The sequence below is a fragment of the Ctenocephalides felis genome, unplaced genomic scaffold (genome assembly GCF_003426905.1).
Source record: "Ctenocephalides felis isolate EL2017-DRISC unplaced genomic scaffold, ASM342690v1 CF-g0.4_SCAFFOLD_00845, whole genome shotgun sequence".
NCBI classification, from domain to species: domain Eukaryota; kingdom Metazoa; phylum Arthropoda; class Insecta; order Siphonaptera; family Pulicidae; genus Ctenocephalides; species Ctenocephalides felis.
The window spans coordinates 28,540,477-28,555,328 of NW_020536999.1; the positions used below are offsets into that span (position 1 = coordinate 28,540,477).

The window sequence follows — 14,852 nt, forward strand, 5'->3', positions numbered from 1 at the left end:
AAGTTTGAAACATTTTTTATAATAATATTTTTTTATTTCATTTTATAATAATTTTATGGTCATTTTTGGATAATACTCTTAAAATATCATGATAAAAATCTGTAGAATTATATTCTTTAAATAGTATTGAATTTCTTTATTATTGTAAAATTTTATACGATTTTATATGATGTATATTTAAAATGGTTTTGATTATTTGAATAGAAAAAATAATCATTTTTACCATTTTAATGAAAATGTTACAGACATCTTCTGTAGAAAATTGTATTTCTGTTCTGAACCAAATCGTAAAGTTCGAGGCTTTCAACAAAGATGGTTCTGAATTCAACATCACGCAAATAGAAATTTTTACATTGTATAAAAATTGTTAGTATATGTTAATAGTAATATAGAATGGAGTTTTAAAAAATGTTAGTTTTTGACTGGTATAAAATAATATGTTCCAATCCTTCACAAAGTTGCCATATAAAATTAATTTAAATTATATGTGGAATTTTAGATTTATTTATTTATCTGTTAATTAATTTATTGAATTAATTTAATAAATTTTAAGCAACATGATATAAATATTATTTTAGAGCCTTGTCAATCTATAAACTTGTAGCTTTAATTCTTTTCTGAAATATGATTCAATTTTGAAAAAATGAGCCAGCTTAAATTTTTCAGAGAGCCAACTTAATTTTTGCACACTCCTATATTTTCAAGATATTTTTAAATCACCTAAAAAAAATTTATAGTCATAACACAAATATACATTATGCAATCAATCTTTTATAATATTTTGATTTATTTAACACATATTATAATTATTAGTTATTACCCTAATTAACTTGGAAATTTCTCGAAGATGTCAACATAATAAAGTCGATCCATGTTTCCTCATGTCATGTATTATAATATCATCGCTATTTTACATCAAATCCCTATCCAAACAAGATTCTCTAACAGATTGAACTAATTTGAACTTCAGAAGGTCTTAGCCAAATTGTTTGTAACATAATCCATCAAAAGATTATGTGTCAGCTTTACAAGAAGTAATTATCACATACCAATATTATCAAGCTATAAAAAAAATTAGTTCTGTGTCACACTGTGGTGGTGTATGGCATCGTGCCTTAAGGCAAATTGCTGGAACTTCCCGTATGGTAATAAAATGTTCGAAGAATATAAAATATTTTCAAATAAATTATAATAAATACAGTAACATTGTCTAATATTTATCAGAATTATATAAACTGAATTACAAAGTTAAAATTATTTATTTAAAGTAAATAAGTGAGCTTCAGAATTTTAGTCAGAATTAAAAATGAAGTCTGAATTATTTTGTTTGTTTTGTTAACACAAGCACAAAGTTTTTTGAATCATCCAAATCAAATGCTCAATTCTCTCAAAAACTGCCATTTTTTGTACATTTAGCTCTCTATCTTCGAAATGTCTGGACCTGCATTTGCCAAAAACTAATCACCTTATTGGATTATTCAAATCGGATACTCAGTTCTCTCAAACACTCGATTTCTATTTTCTGCACTTTTTGCTCCGTATCTCCGTAACGGCTAGAGCTACCTTTGCCAAAAACTAATCAGTACATCTTATCGGTAGGAATCATATGTTTTTTGGACACACAAAACACACACACAGAGCCATTTTTTCTGAGGTATGTCAAAATGTTCAGAAACCTCTAAAACGTGAAAATATACAAAAAACTTTATTTTCCATTTTTGGCCCATTTCTATAACTTACCCTACGGGAAGTTAATAATCATGTTTCATACTTAAGCCAAAAGATGAGCTCAAAGCATTTTGCTAGGTGATATTACAAAATGTAAAATTGACTTAATTCCACATATTGTATGAAAACTCTGTTTTTGTGCCTTTTCAAGTAGAAGAAATAATATAAATCCAATTTTATTGACAGCATATCAGAATTTGTTTAATGTCTTTGCACTCATGCCAAATTTTGGCTAAAAATCTACAAATTGATGCAAATCAAGCACGAGCTAAATTTCTCAAATTCTACTAATTTTAATGTACATAATTCCATGTACATTACTTTATCAAGATCTATGTGGTACATATCTAAAGAACTAAAAACTACCAATAATTTATTTATATCAAGTTACCTATGACATAAGTATTTTGACAATTCGCGTTTGACAACTTATTTGTCAAGTTTTATAAGTTAATTTTAATTATATTTCTATGTATTTCCATGACTGATTTATTACAAAACATTTTTTATTCAACATTCATGAGTGCCTTTCAAATTAGTATGCAAGAAAATGTGAAAACATGATTGAATCGAAACAAGTTTAATTTTTTATGGGAGCATGCCTAAAAAATTGAGAATTAAACAAGGGTTTCTCATATTTATAATAACTCCTTACACTATTTTTATGATGTGGATAATTTTGTATTTAATGTTATTTTTTTTATTCATTTTAAACATATATTTGATAACGTATTATATTAAATTTTCGCGGAGCGAGGAGCTGTATATCGTCATGTTAACAGGCAATACGAGCTATTTTTTATTAATAATTTTTCTAATAATATCGTTTCTATCATTACTTTTGTGCATCTCCGGTTTTGTGTTATTTTACAAATGTTACAAAAATTTAAACAAGTGCACTCTAAATCCAAAATTATTCGCCCATATGATTTGTGCTGTTTGTTTGCTGATAATCCACGTGTTTTTGGGAACTATTTCTCTGGGCATATCCAAGATTATAAAATTAAATATCCCTGAAGCAATTCAACAAGCTATGTTGAGTTATGCCCATGATATCGAAATGAAGAGGAACGTCGATGGATTGCAAGTGAAACTTAAATGTTGTGGAAATCACAATTATAATGATTGGTTTATGATTCCATGGATCAAGACATATATTGGAGGTTTGAAATACAACAAGTAAGTTGGATAATTATAATAAATACTAAGATACAAATTGTATACTTTTGATATTCAAAAAGATTTTAAAATTTCATAATCTTGCATAAAGTAATCTTAAAATCTATTATTTTTTAGAGAAAAGAAAATGGTTTCCGATGAAGTACCCTTTAGCTGTTGCTCTCCAGGAGGCGCAAAAGGTCCATGTATTCACCATGGTTAGTCAATTTATAGTTATAAATATTTATTTTACATAAGGACATACCCTAATTATTTAAAAAAAACTATATTTGTTGTAATGAATACTTTATTATTTTCCTTAACTGCTTTGATTTTTAGAAGCAAACCCAACTGGTTGTCCTCTTTTTATTTCTCTAATACTTGACTTTTTTCAATTTAATTTAGAAATAGTGAAGAAAGTCTATTTTTACTTAGAAACATTTATGCTAATTTATAACTAGAGTTAACTAGAGTTGTTTTTAAATAAATAAAAATCATTAAAAAAGCATCTATGTTATCCACGTGCTTTTTTGAAGAAACTTTAACAAAATCCGTTCCAGATTATTTTATACCATTCTGTTATTTATATTGAAATATTTACAAGGTGTTTTAACAAAAAGCCCAATATACAAGTATGATGCTCCCGATCGCCAACACTATTTGAACCAGGAAGGATGCACAGAAGTTTTAACCAGGAGAATCAGATCATCATTTGCAAGAACAAATACAATCTGCTTTTTAATGGCGTTTTTACTGGTACTTATAGCTATTTAAAATTATTTCTGATTCAGTATCTAATTTGTAATAATTTTTTAACCTCTTTTTATGTACTAGTTTATTTTATGTATTTGCGAGAGGTTTGTCCAGACAGCACACAGTGTGAAAAAAAATCTTTTCACAGACCAAGAAAACGCCAAGAACGTAGTATGTTGGATTATTGGCAAAAAGATCCTCAAACCATATAAAACACAACATGAATTGTACGATTCACCGTAAAAAATATTAAACAAAAAATATAATAGAAATCTGTTGTCAGTCTTATTTTATTTCTATTCATCCCATTATCGATTTATACTAAAATACCCGAAACGCACGTTTTTTTCTGTAAAAATCTGTAACCACGCCATCTAAAAATAAAACTAGATTGTCGAATATATTGAATAATTTAATATCACAATAATCCGGTGTTATACGATGCCAGGTACCCGATTGTTAGACGACACAATTCAGTTGAAAATTTAATAAGAAAAGTTTGAAATAATTGATGCTTGTTAGATATTCAACCGCAATTTTATATATCAATTTGAGGAAATTTAAATTATAGTATTATGTGATAGATGATTGCTTGTAATGTGTGTCAGTTTTAAATTTATATACAGGTTTATAAAATATTTACTATTTACTTTATTCCCATGTATAAATTATACTTTTTTTGTTATATGTCCATTAGGGTAGTCCAAATTGATAAAAAAAATCTCTGAAAGTTTTAGCTCTTAAGTTTGACTTTAATATAGTCAGCACTCCAACCAAACTTTTTTGGTTCTTCTTCCTAAGAAAATACATATTTCATAAAATATATCAAATTTTTGTTGTAATTTTTTTATTTATGATCAAAATAAGTAAATACAATGTAATTCCGAAAATTTTGATTCACTTGCCGCTAAGTTATAAAACAAAGGGAATTTTACCCATAATATTTCCATAGAAAATTTGATTGAATTGTGGACTATCTTAAAGTTAATATTAAGAGCTGAAACTTTCAGAGAATTTTTTTATCAATTTGGAAGCATTTGAGTCTTGGGAGCAAGGTAATTCTATAACATCCATATTAAAGAACAACCTAATGTCCATATATCTTAAGCTCTAAAGTGATACAAAAGGCTGCTCTATTATATTTAAATATATTTAAAGGGCTTCAGAATACTACAAACTTGGCATTTTGCTTTAAGACTAGTGTGAATAATCGACTTCATCGAAAATCATCAGGCGTAATAGAAACTAATTTAGAATAATTTATTTAGTATACAAACAAATATCAACATTTTGCAGATTTTTACAACTTGTGAAATTTTGCAATATTTATATTTTAAAATATATCTATATACATTTATGTGTGTGTATGACATATGTTAGTATTTCACTTTCTCACTGTCATTTGACATTTACACACGATTTCCATATGGTCTGTCAATGGCCCTGGTGACATAAAATATTTATTTATGTGGTAATTGGATATTAATTGATTTCTGATCAATACAGATAGTCAGCGACAAGCAGAAAAGGTTAAAAGGCTTTCGTAATTACGATTTTTTCATCATCGAGGTGAAAATGAACGCTGTAACTTTTTCAATACATTATTTATTATCGAGGGATTGTGACTCGCATATAAATTATTAAAGGCTTAGCATTAATTAAAATGTAAGAAAAAAATCGTTAAAAAAATTTCAATTGATAGTATCGAAATAAAGTATCTGCAACTGTATTAATTAATTTGTTTAACATATTTTATTTCATCAAATTCGGATTCTAAAAATGTATTAGATTTGAGTGTGGACGTAAACTACAATCAGTAGGTACTAGGATTTGTGGGTTTTTAAACACTGGTCATTTTAGCAAAAATTATAAAATTTGAAAACTCGCTTTATACCAGAAAAAAAAATTGGTTTTTAATATAAGCATGGGAAAAAACAAGCTAAATAATTCAGGTGGATGCAAGATGCAAGCATATCGGATTCCGGAAGCTAATTTGTCCGATAAGATTTGGAGGGTTCATTCTGATTCCAAGAAACGTCGTATATTGTTTATTGTATGTATTAATTTAGAATGAGATATTTTATCAGTTTCACAGCTGTTTTTTATGTGTAGTTTATAAATTGATTATAACTCATTATTCAAAAAATTAATTGATGAATACACCTGAATTAAAATGGTTAAGAATAGAAAATACTCGGTTTTTTGTTTAATTGTTTTTAATACTAAAATAGACTTAAATGAGTATGTATCGAAATAAATTAATCTAATAAATGTATTTATGCTTGGAAAATGTTTTTTTATTCAAACACTTTGCTAAATAACTCGTTTCACTATTATAGAAAGATTTGCTTCACTATTATAAAAAGATATGTAAAAATTATGCATTAAAAACGAAAAATTATTTTTAATGTTATTTAATCTCGCTCAACTATTTTTTTTATTCTATAAATAAATCGTTATACAAAGTTTTATCAGAATCGCCAAACAATTTTTTTCAACATTCAATTACAAAGAAACGGCCTGGCCTATCTTTACCAAAAACTAATCAAGGCGATTGCCAATATCTCTCGAACAGTTTTTGAATGTTGGAAATCGATTAAGATCATAGGCTAAAACGTGGAAAAAAAATACACTCCTCTGACAATTACAAAAAAACGGCTTGGCTGTTCGTGGAACAATACTGATAAATAGTCGAGTTACATCCAATGGCTTTTAATTTTTTTAAATCGTTTCAGCCTTTTCTGAGAATACGTGGACGAAAAATCAGGAATTCGTTCTCATACACACATACATACTTTTTCTAAATCTAGTCTCATTCGATTCAGAATGACTTTGAAAAAATCGAGAAAACATAAAATTAGCAAATAGGAATATTTCGTGAAAACAAACTCCGAAAAGTTAATAAATAATATAATATAATATATATATATATATATATATATATATATAGATAGTATGATGTGCATATGTCTAATGAGCATTTTTAACCGCCAAATATATTATTATTGTTTACTTTTTTATTGGATCTTCGGAAATACTGGATATGCCTCTTCAAAAATTTCACTAGTTGTTCTTTTTGTCAATACAAGTAAAGAGTTTTTAAATTATTCAAACTGATATGCCATTTTTGGCACTTTTTGCCTCGTATCATCGAAACGGCTAGATCAATATTTGCCAAAAACTAATCAGCACGTCTCCCTATCAATAGGAATCGATTGCTTTTTGAATCATTCAAATTGGTTTATCCATGCTTCCGAAAACGTGGACAAAAATAGTAACCTCATATACATACACACATCCATTTTTTCTAAAGTATGCCAGAATGTTCAGAATCCTCTGAAACATAAAGATATGCAAAAATTTTCATTTTCTATTTTTTGCGATTACTATAACTTACTCTACGAGAAGTTAAAAATTAAATGAATAAATAACTAAATAATTATACATTTGAACAAATAAATGAATGAACATATGTATATATCCCTCGTCAACCCTCCCTGTCCCTACTCCCAAGATCACCCAGCCACGTTGTCCCACCCCATGAGTTCGGCGCCCGGCCGAGATGTCGACAACTCAGCTGTTGGCTTCGATTCAAAGAAGCCTACATTACTACACGTACAAATGTCGACAGTGTAACACACTATAATTATCTATAGTATAATACAGCAAGTGCTCACGTTGAATTCTGTCTCCTACAGTAGGTTATACGTCTCTCATAAATTTCAGTAGATCACAACACATCGCGCGGACGCCGTAAGGAAATACACGACAATAATAATCGCCCGGAAAAGTAAGAGTAAATGCTTAAGGAGAGCGAAACGCGCGCGTGCCTTGTCTCTATGGGAAAACTTCAATTTTCAACGAATTTTTCTTGTAGATGACGTGAGTTTTCAATAGTTTTAGCGAATTTAATGGGGTAGATTTTTTTAAATTTGTTGGTAGTATTATTTGTTTTGCATAAAGCCACGTGTGAGTGCCGCTGAGTGACATTGCTGGAATTATTTTGTGATTTATTTGCGCAGGTAAGTTAATATTTACTTTTGTAATTAACGAAAATATTGCATAATGTATATGTAAATATATAATTTTCATATATGTGTGATATATATTTTAGCACAAAAATGGAATTTTTATAAATAAATTTTGTTATTTCAATTAATATTTGCACAAGAAAGTGCATATATATTTATCAATTTAATATTAGCTTAAATATAAACTCAGACATGTGATTTTTTTCTTCTCTTTTCTAATACATGTTAGTACTTGTTGATTTTATGAGTCATTTAGGAGTAATTTTAGTACTTGCGAGTTCTAGTAAAATGGTTTAAGAATTTAAAATTAGTAATCAAATCTTCTGTTTCTAATATTACGAGTAATTTACAAGGTGTTTCGAGCCAGTTTTATTTAAACTTATGGTCTCCAATATATATGTGATATGAGAAAATATGGGTTTTCTCAGAATTTCTGAAATTGTTATTAAAAATTATTATGCTTATTAAAAATGAATATTTAGATTATTTTTTTATGTATAATAAATAAAACATATAAAATCTTTTTAAAAATTGACGCCAAAATACAATATAACTCTGGTTGATATCAATTCGAGTATTGTTTATAATACAAAGTTTTTGTAACATAAATACATTTTTGATGATAATATAATATTTATAATTAATATTTTATATTCCATTATTTATTAAAAAATATTAACGCTATAGTATATCGGTAAGATCAAGTCTATCCATATTTTTCTAATGCCTACTTCAAATAAACTATTATGCCCTATGAAGTTATTTCGAAAAATCATACAATTTAAATATCTGAAAACTTGAAAAATTTAAGTTCGCAATTCGCAATATAAAAAATCATAGTATAAAAATAAAATTTTGCCATTGATTATGCCACTAAATGCACATAATTAGAAAAATAAACTTTATAGGAATGAATTTAGTAAAATGTGGTACATTCAAAGTTTTCATTTTTTTTTTTTTTTGGCTTATTGTTCATAGCAATCTATACACACAGTTTGCTATAAACAATAAACCAAAAAAAATGTTGAAAACTTTTAATGTACCAAATTTTACTAAATTCATTTCTAAAAAGTTCATTTTTTTTATTAATTTTTTTCAACAATTTGTCATACAAAACATTCATTTTCAATAATATTCCGCAATTGAAATCTATAATATAAAATCACCCTTCTGAATATTGAGTCTGAGCTTTTATACCTCTCAAAATGATATAATAGTCCACTAATACAATACAATCATTAGCAAAGTCATAGTATGAAAATAAAATTTGCTATAAATACAAAGTTTTAATCGGCGTAGCTAAAAAGTAATAAATTAACTAAGAAAACTGTGACGAACTTAGTATGTACGTCAGCCATGCCAAGAACATCAAAATATAGATATAAATAAAAGGAGAGGAGATAATGAAAATTAGGATTAATTAGAAAATAGACATCGGAAATATTCCTATAGAAAATTCTGTAAACCAAAAGAATGTAACCAACAGAAGTCGTAACTGTTTTTTTTTTTAATTTTCTTGGACGTAAAACCCCTTTTTTCCAATATTGTACTGATAGCTTTAACTCTTACGATTGATATTGCAAGGTTTATTTTAAAATATTCATTTGGTTAAATTAAGTATTAGCTCCAGATTAAATTTTCTAAATTTGGACAAAAATGCAGTGAAAGTCAGAAATTTGTGTATCTTGTGCTGACATATCTTCCAGCATCAAAATCCTTGTGCAAAATTATTTACGGCATGGAATCAACCAAAATGGAATTTGCACCACAAAACAGAACTTTTTTTCTAGGAATAAAGAAGAGTGAATTCATCAGTTCATAAATGGATTTATAAATTTATCAGTTAGAACCATAAAAACCATTAGAAAATTACCTTCCTTGATTAAAAAATTAAATACCTCAGTAACCTAAAATTCTTTAAAAAATCATGAATAATTATAAATGTTGTATGTGTAATACAAATCGTTATTTTCAATAAATTATTCATCATGGTGATTGCAATAACTAATAAGATACAAGTATTCATATAAAATTATTATAAAGATTATTGTTCAATTATTAAATAAATACTATCTTTGCATAGTGCATTTTTGATGACAAAGTCTGTGGGACAATGGAGCATATGATATAAGATTTTGTGTTTGATCACTTAAAAATTAAGCTTTTCACATATCTATAAATGATCTTTTGCAAATATTTAAGCAATATGTTGTAATAAAGATGTATTTCTTGAATGACGTCCTCTTGTTCATAATTTCGTAATCTCCTCAGCTCATTTTTAAAATTAACTTGGCCGTGTTAATGGTTGCACAATGTCGCGTTACCTTGAACTTGACATATATTATTTTAAGAATTCTTTGATGTGAATATGCAATAAGGAAACTGACGTGAATACTAAGTGAAAAGTTGAGAATATAATATAAAATTTATATACTGTACAAACTCCTAAAAGTGCAACTTTATTTTTGTCTGTTCTAAAACATCAGGTACCAGAAAATTGAGATAGATCTTTGACCGAAAGCAAAATCGTGCATAAAGTTGCCTTAAATATTAAAATGTAATTCAAATACACGAAATTGACGCAAGTTACTTTTTAATACTGGAAGACACACAAAATATAAATAAATATTAAATGTGTAAAATATAAAAAAATATATATTTTCATATAACTTGATTATTAAAAAACAAATTTTATTTTTCCATTCATTCGTATTGGGCGAATTTAGTAAACCAAAAAAATGTTTGTTTCTATGAATTTGCTCTGAAGAATATCCAATGTAAATAAACAAAGAATGCACTATTCACAAATCTCTATTCACAAATTGGCTTTGTTAAAAAGATTTTTTTTAGATTTAATGCAAAGAAATATGCATTTAGACAACAATGCAATAAAAAAACGTGCTAAACAGCCAAAGATTTTCTTTGGAGAAAAAACACGTTTTGTAATGCAAATTTTTATGTACGTACATTAATTTACCAGACTTTGTTTTTTGTAACAAAATATGTAACAATAATATAAATATGACAATATATTTTTAAACTTCTGACGTAGAATGCATAGATGCATTTTTTTCATATTTAAGCTATTGGAATTTTTCTCTAGGGTTTTTATCTCAAACTTGCCATTTTTTTGATATTTAGTATTTCATAAATAATTATTATTTTGATGTACTTTCTTTCTTATACTTTTTAGCTCAATTATGACACACATTTTGGTCTCAATTTGTGCAAATTTAATTAATATATATGTTTATATGTATATATATATAATATATATATATATATATATATATATATATATATATATTCTGTTTCTAAAATAATGATTCATATATTATAATTCGATTCACTTTCTAGCAAATAAATCATATCAATTTACAAGAAATCAATTCCTATGTCAGTTGATATCGTATGATATATTTACCAGAACCCTAAGACATTTTCCTGACATTTAATTTCCTTTTGTCTTTGAAGATTCATAATTAGTTTTGTACACGGTCATTTCGAACATCTCTTTATGGAAATGTTTAAATGAGGTCATGGGAATAAGAAAATAAAAATTGAATGATGTTTATAACGAAAACAGAACTCTAATAGACAATTAAGGGAAAAATCATATTTCGAATTATAATGATGGATGAAGAAAAATAGAGAGACGAAAATATATAAAGTTGATCTGTTGTTTCTGCTAGTACATTTTATAATATAATATTTGTACGAATATAGTTAAAATTAAAAATGTATTTGATCACAGACTGATAATAAATCAAAACAATCTTACTGATGTTGATGAAAATGAAATTAAAAAACTTGTCAGCCTTGCATTCAAAACTTTATAGGACTTTCACTTACATGTAAAATAAATTCCTAAATGAAATCGTTGAAATTTAAAATTAATTTAACTAACACTACAGAGTAAACATTACATTCAATTGCATATGGGGAACTAAAAATATGGTTTAAACAAACTATTCATAAACCTAAGATATTAAAACTAAAAATATTCCAATTGAGAAAAATAAATGTATCAAAAGAAGCATTTTATATATATTTAATCTTAGAATAGTTACTCATAACATAAAATTAAAGGTATCATATAAAAAATGCAAACATTATAAATTCTTTTTTTTTTAATTGTATATGTAGAATAAATTGCAGATCAAAATAGTTCAGTTTGCAAAATTATATCTACACTATTAAATATGCAACATCATCAAATCCAAAAATAAATTTAGTACATCGACATAATAATTGTCAAAAAATGTTTATCATTTAAAATATAAGCATATTAAACATGAAAATTAATTTAGAGTTACGAACATAATTTTAGATAAATCAAATATAAAAAATGAAATTCAAGATGATCTCTCAACTTATGAATAGTAAATATAGTTTTATATATCGTTACACATATAAACACAGATTTTTGTGTTATTTCAGTGATGTATGTGATAAATAAAATTATTAATTGACTTTTATATTTAATTGCGACTTGTTTTAAACTAATTCATGTGAAATAAAATATCGTCTATAAAACCACGGAAAAAATTATATTATTTTATTAAAATCTTTTATGTTATCAATTTAATGATAATTATTTTAACTCATAATCGATTGGACAATTATATTATTAACATGTGATAAAATATTTAAGATACCTTTATAAGTGGTATATAAGATCATGTAACAAAATCTTAAAAATATGCTATCATATTATTTACATAACGATAGCAATAATTAGTATTTGTAGTAGATAAAACAAATCTCAAACAAAAAAATCTGGTTTCTCGATTACTCTTAACAGATAAATTTTATTTGCATAATTGCATAACCTACTTTATAATGTGATTAAGGTTCAATTAGTCTGATATATCATGCTAATATTAAATAATAATAAAATGTACATTTATATCAAGTATCACTTGAATGCACTTGTCAACTCTTAATATAAGTATCTGATCGGTCAATTTTTATGATCATTAGGTTTTTTTTTGTAGATACTTTATGTGATTTGTTATGTGATGACCGAAGATTTATTTTAGTAAAAATTTGTACTGGTTTATTGAGCATGAATCATCAGAACAATTATGATATACATGTTCATAAATTATAATCAGAAGCTTTGCAAATTGAAAAAAAAAACATTTTTATCAGTAAACATTCTTTCGAATTTCGAATTCGAAGGCTAATAGCTGTCGATTAGCTCCAAACATATATAGTGACGAAATAGAACCCAAGGAAATATAATATACTAGCTAAAAAGAGACCTCTCAGAAAGGATCATACCCATGACCAAAATCCACAAAGAATTTTGGCGAACGGTCATCGATGACGACCAAACTCCTAATGAAGTTTGAACGTCTTTCTCACGCTCAGGGTACGACACTACGACTCATCGTCGAGGTCGCATCAACTCCACTTTTGAGTGAAGAGATTGTGAAGACATACTACAGAAATGATCCTGTGAAGTATGATCTTGCCGAAAAGAAGTTTTGACCTAGCCAAGCCAAAACCTGCCAGGTTTGTGCGGCGATCACAGGTATAACGTGAGGCAGGTATACGAAGAGCGGACATCTATCGTTTCATTTTCAACTCTTACTACCTATAGAAAGAGTGTAGTGTGTATATACGCGTAGTTGGAAAAGTGCATTAGATGAAGGAGTTCATATAATAAGTAAATGATATAGGTTCATATTTTCCGAATTCAGCATTTATTTCAAACCTGATGATCAATATATGCCTAGCTAATACTGATAGTAAGCTTTTTTTTTAACTCAGTTTTATTTAGCAATCAGAAATACATAAAGATTCCCATGAGCTAAAATGACAATATTTAAGAGCGATGTCTAAGAAGATCTCCTATGAGAACTTCTATTAGTAAACTTATACTAAAATAATATGACATAAAATATTACTTATGCTTTGGTTCACGGTAACCATGTTATAATAGTTCTTTATATTATTGTAGTATTACATTTTCGTCAGTTGATTTAGAAGTTGACTGAACCGAGTCTTTTACCTGAAGCAGAACTGGTTAATCTCTTCTTCGATAGATAGAATATGTAGGTTTCGATATAACAGTCAGTCGGGTACATAGTTTGGAGCGTTTACAATCTGCCTTAAAATTTTGTTCTGAAACCTCTGCAGAATTGCTTTGTTTGATTTGCTAGCCGCATCCCATAGTTGTAAACCGTAAGACCATATTGGTTTAATGATTATCTTGTATATTAGGAGTTTATTTTCAAACGATTTGCAGCCACTTGGCCAATTGATTTACCTACGTATCAGTTCAACCTGCTGGCGTTTCTTAATTATCTTCTATACAAATGTATACCAAGATAATTAACTACATTGGATACAGAAACCAATTTACCACTTAATTTAATAGGCAGACATGAATCTTGTCGTAGGGTAAAGGTAACAAACTGATTTATAATTATTTACTTTTATTCTCCATATATTTAACCATTTCTCTATTTAATCTCCATTTCAATCCCACATCTAATTTTTTATTTGTGTTTAATTACGCAAGGAATTATTTTCTCAATATAAGCTTACATAAAATGATTGCCATAAAAGATTGACACAAATAAAAGCAGCTGTTATATCGGATTTATTTTTTATAAATTATAGCACAAACGGTCAACAATGTGCAAAAAGTTCATAGACCATACCGTGTCAAAGTTTACAAACTTATTTATATGTTTCTAAACAATTGTTTACATTTTATAAATCTAGTTCCCGATCGAGTTAATCTTTATTCGTCGGTTATAAATTGTGCGATGGCAAAGTTCCAAATATCTCAAATACTTGCTCACCGGGAAATCTACAGAGTAAATTTATGAAAGAGCAGAACGTCTAGACAATTTCTAGTTAATAAAATTAGAGTTTAGGTCTAAATTTATATGAATCACTATAGAAATTAAGATGAATGGAAAATCTTTTCTAAGATAGTTTTCGTTCAACATTTTTAGTTAAATCGCGACAAATATTGTTTCAGAGAAATATGGTATATTTGAATAGTATATATTGTTAATAGGACTTTAATGTTCACCTAAATAAGGCTTTAGAATTTATACTATTAAGTCTCATAACAAATATAAAATAAACTCCGTTATACTGATTTATCCTAATTTTAAATAATTCTCTGGCAATATATAGAATTAATTTAATTTCATAAAA

The 14,852-nt window shown here is 27.0% G+C and overlaps 1 protein-coding gene and 1 non-coding gene across 2 annotated transcripts; one reads left to right on the forward strand and one right to left on the reverse strand.

The window, feature by feature from the left end:
• Positions 1–2,761: 2,761 nt before the first annotated feature.
• On the forward strand, positions 2,762–3,882 carry LOC113381603 (peripherin-2-like). Its single transcript, XM_026620407.1, has 4 exons — positions 2,762–2,907; positions 3,025–3,104; positions 3,491–3,642; positions 3,721–3,882. Exons 1-4 carry the CDS (start codon positions 2,762–2,764, stop codon positions 3,880–3,882), a joined length of 540 nt encoding a protein of 179 aa, XP_026476192.1.
• A 9,053-nt stretch (positions 3,883–12,935) lies between these two features.
• Positions 12,936–13,148, reverse strand: LOC113364489. Its single transcript, XR_003366179.1, has one exon. It is a non-coding gene; the product is annotated as a small nucleolar RNA U3 (small nucleolar RNA).
• Between the last annotated feature and the right edge of the window lie 1,704 nt (positions 13,149–14,852).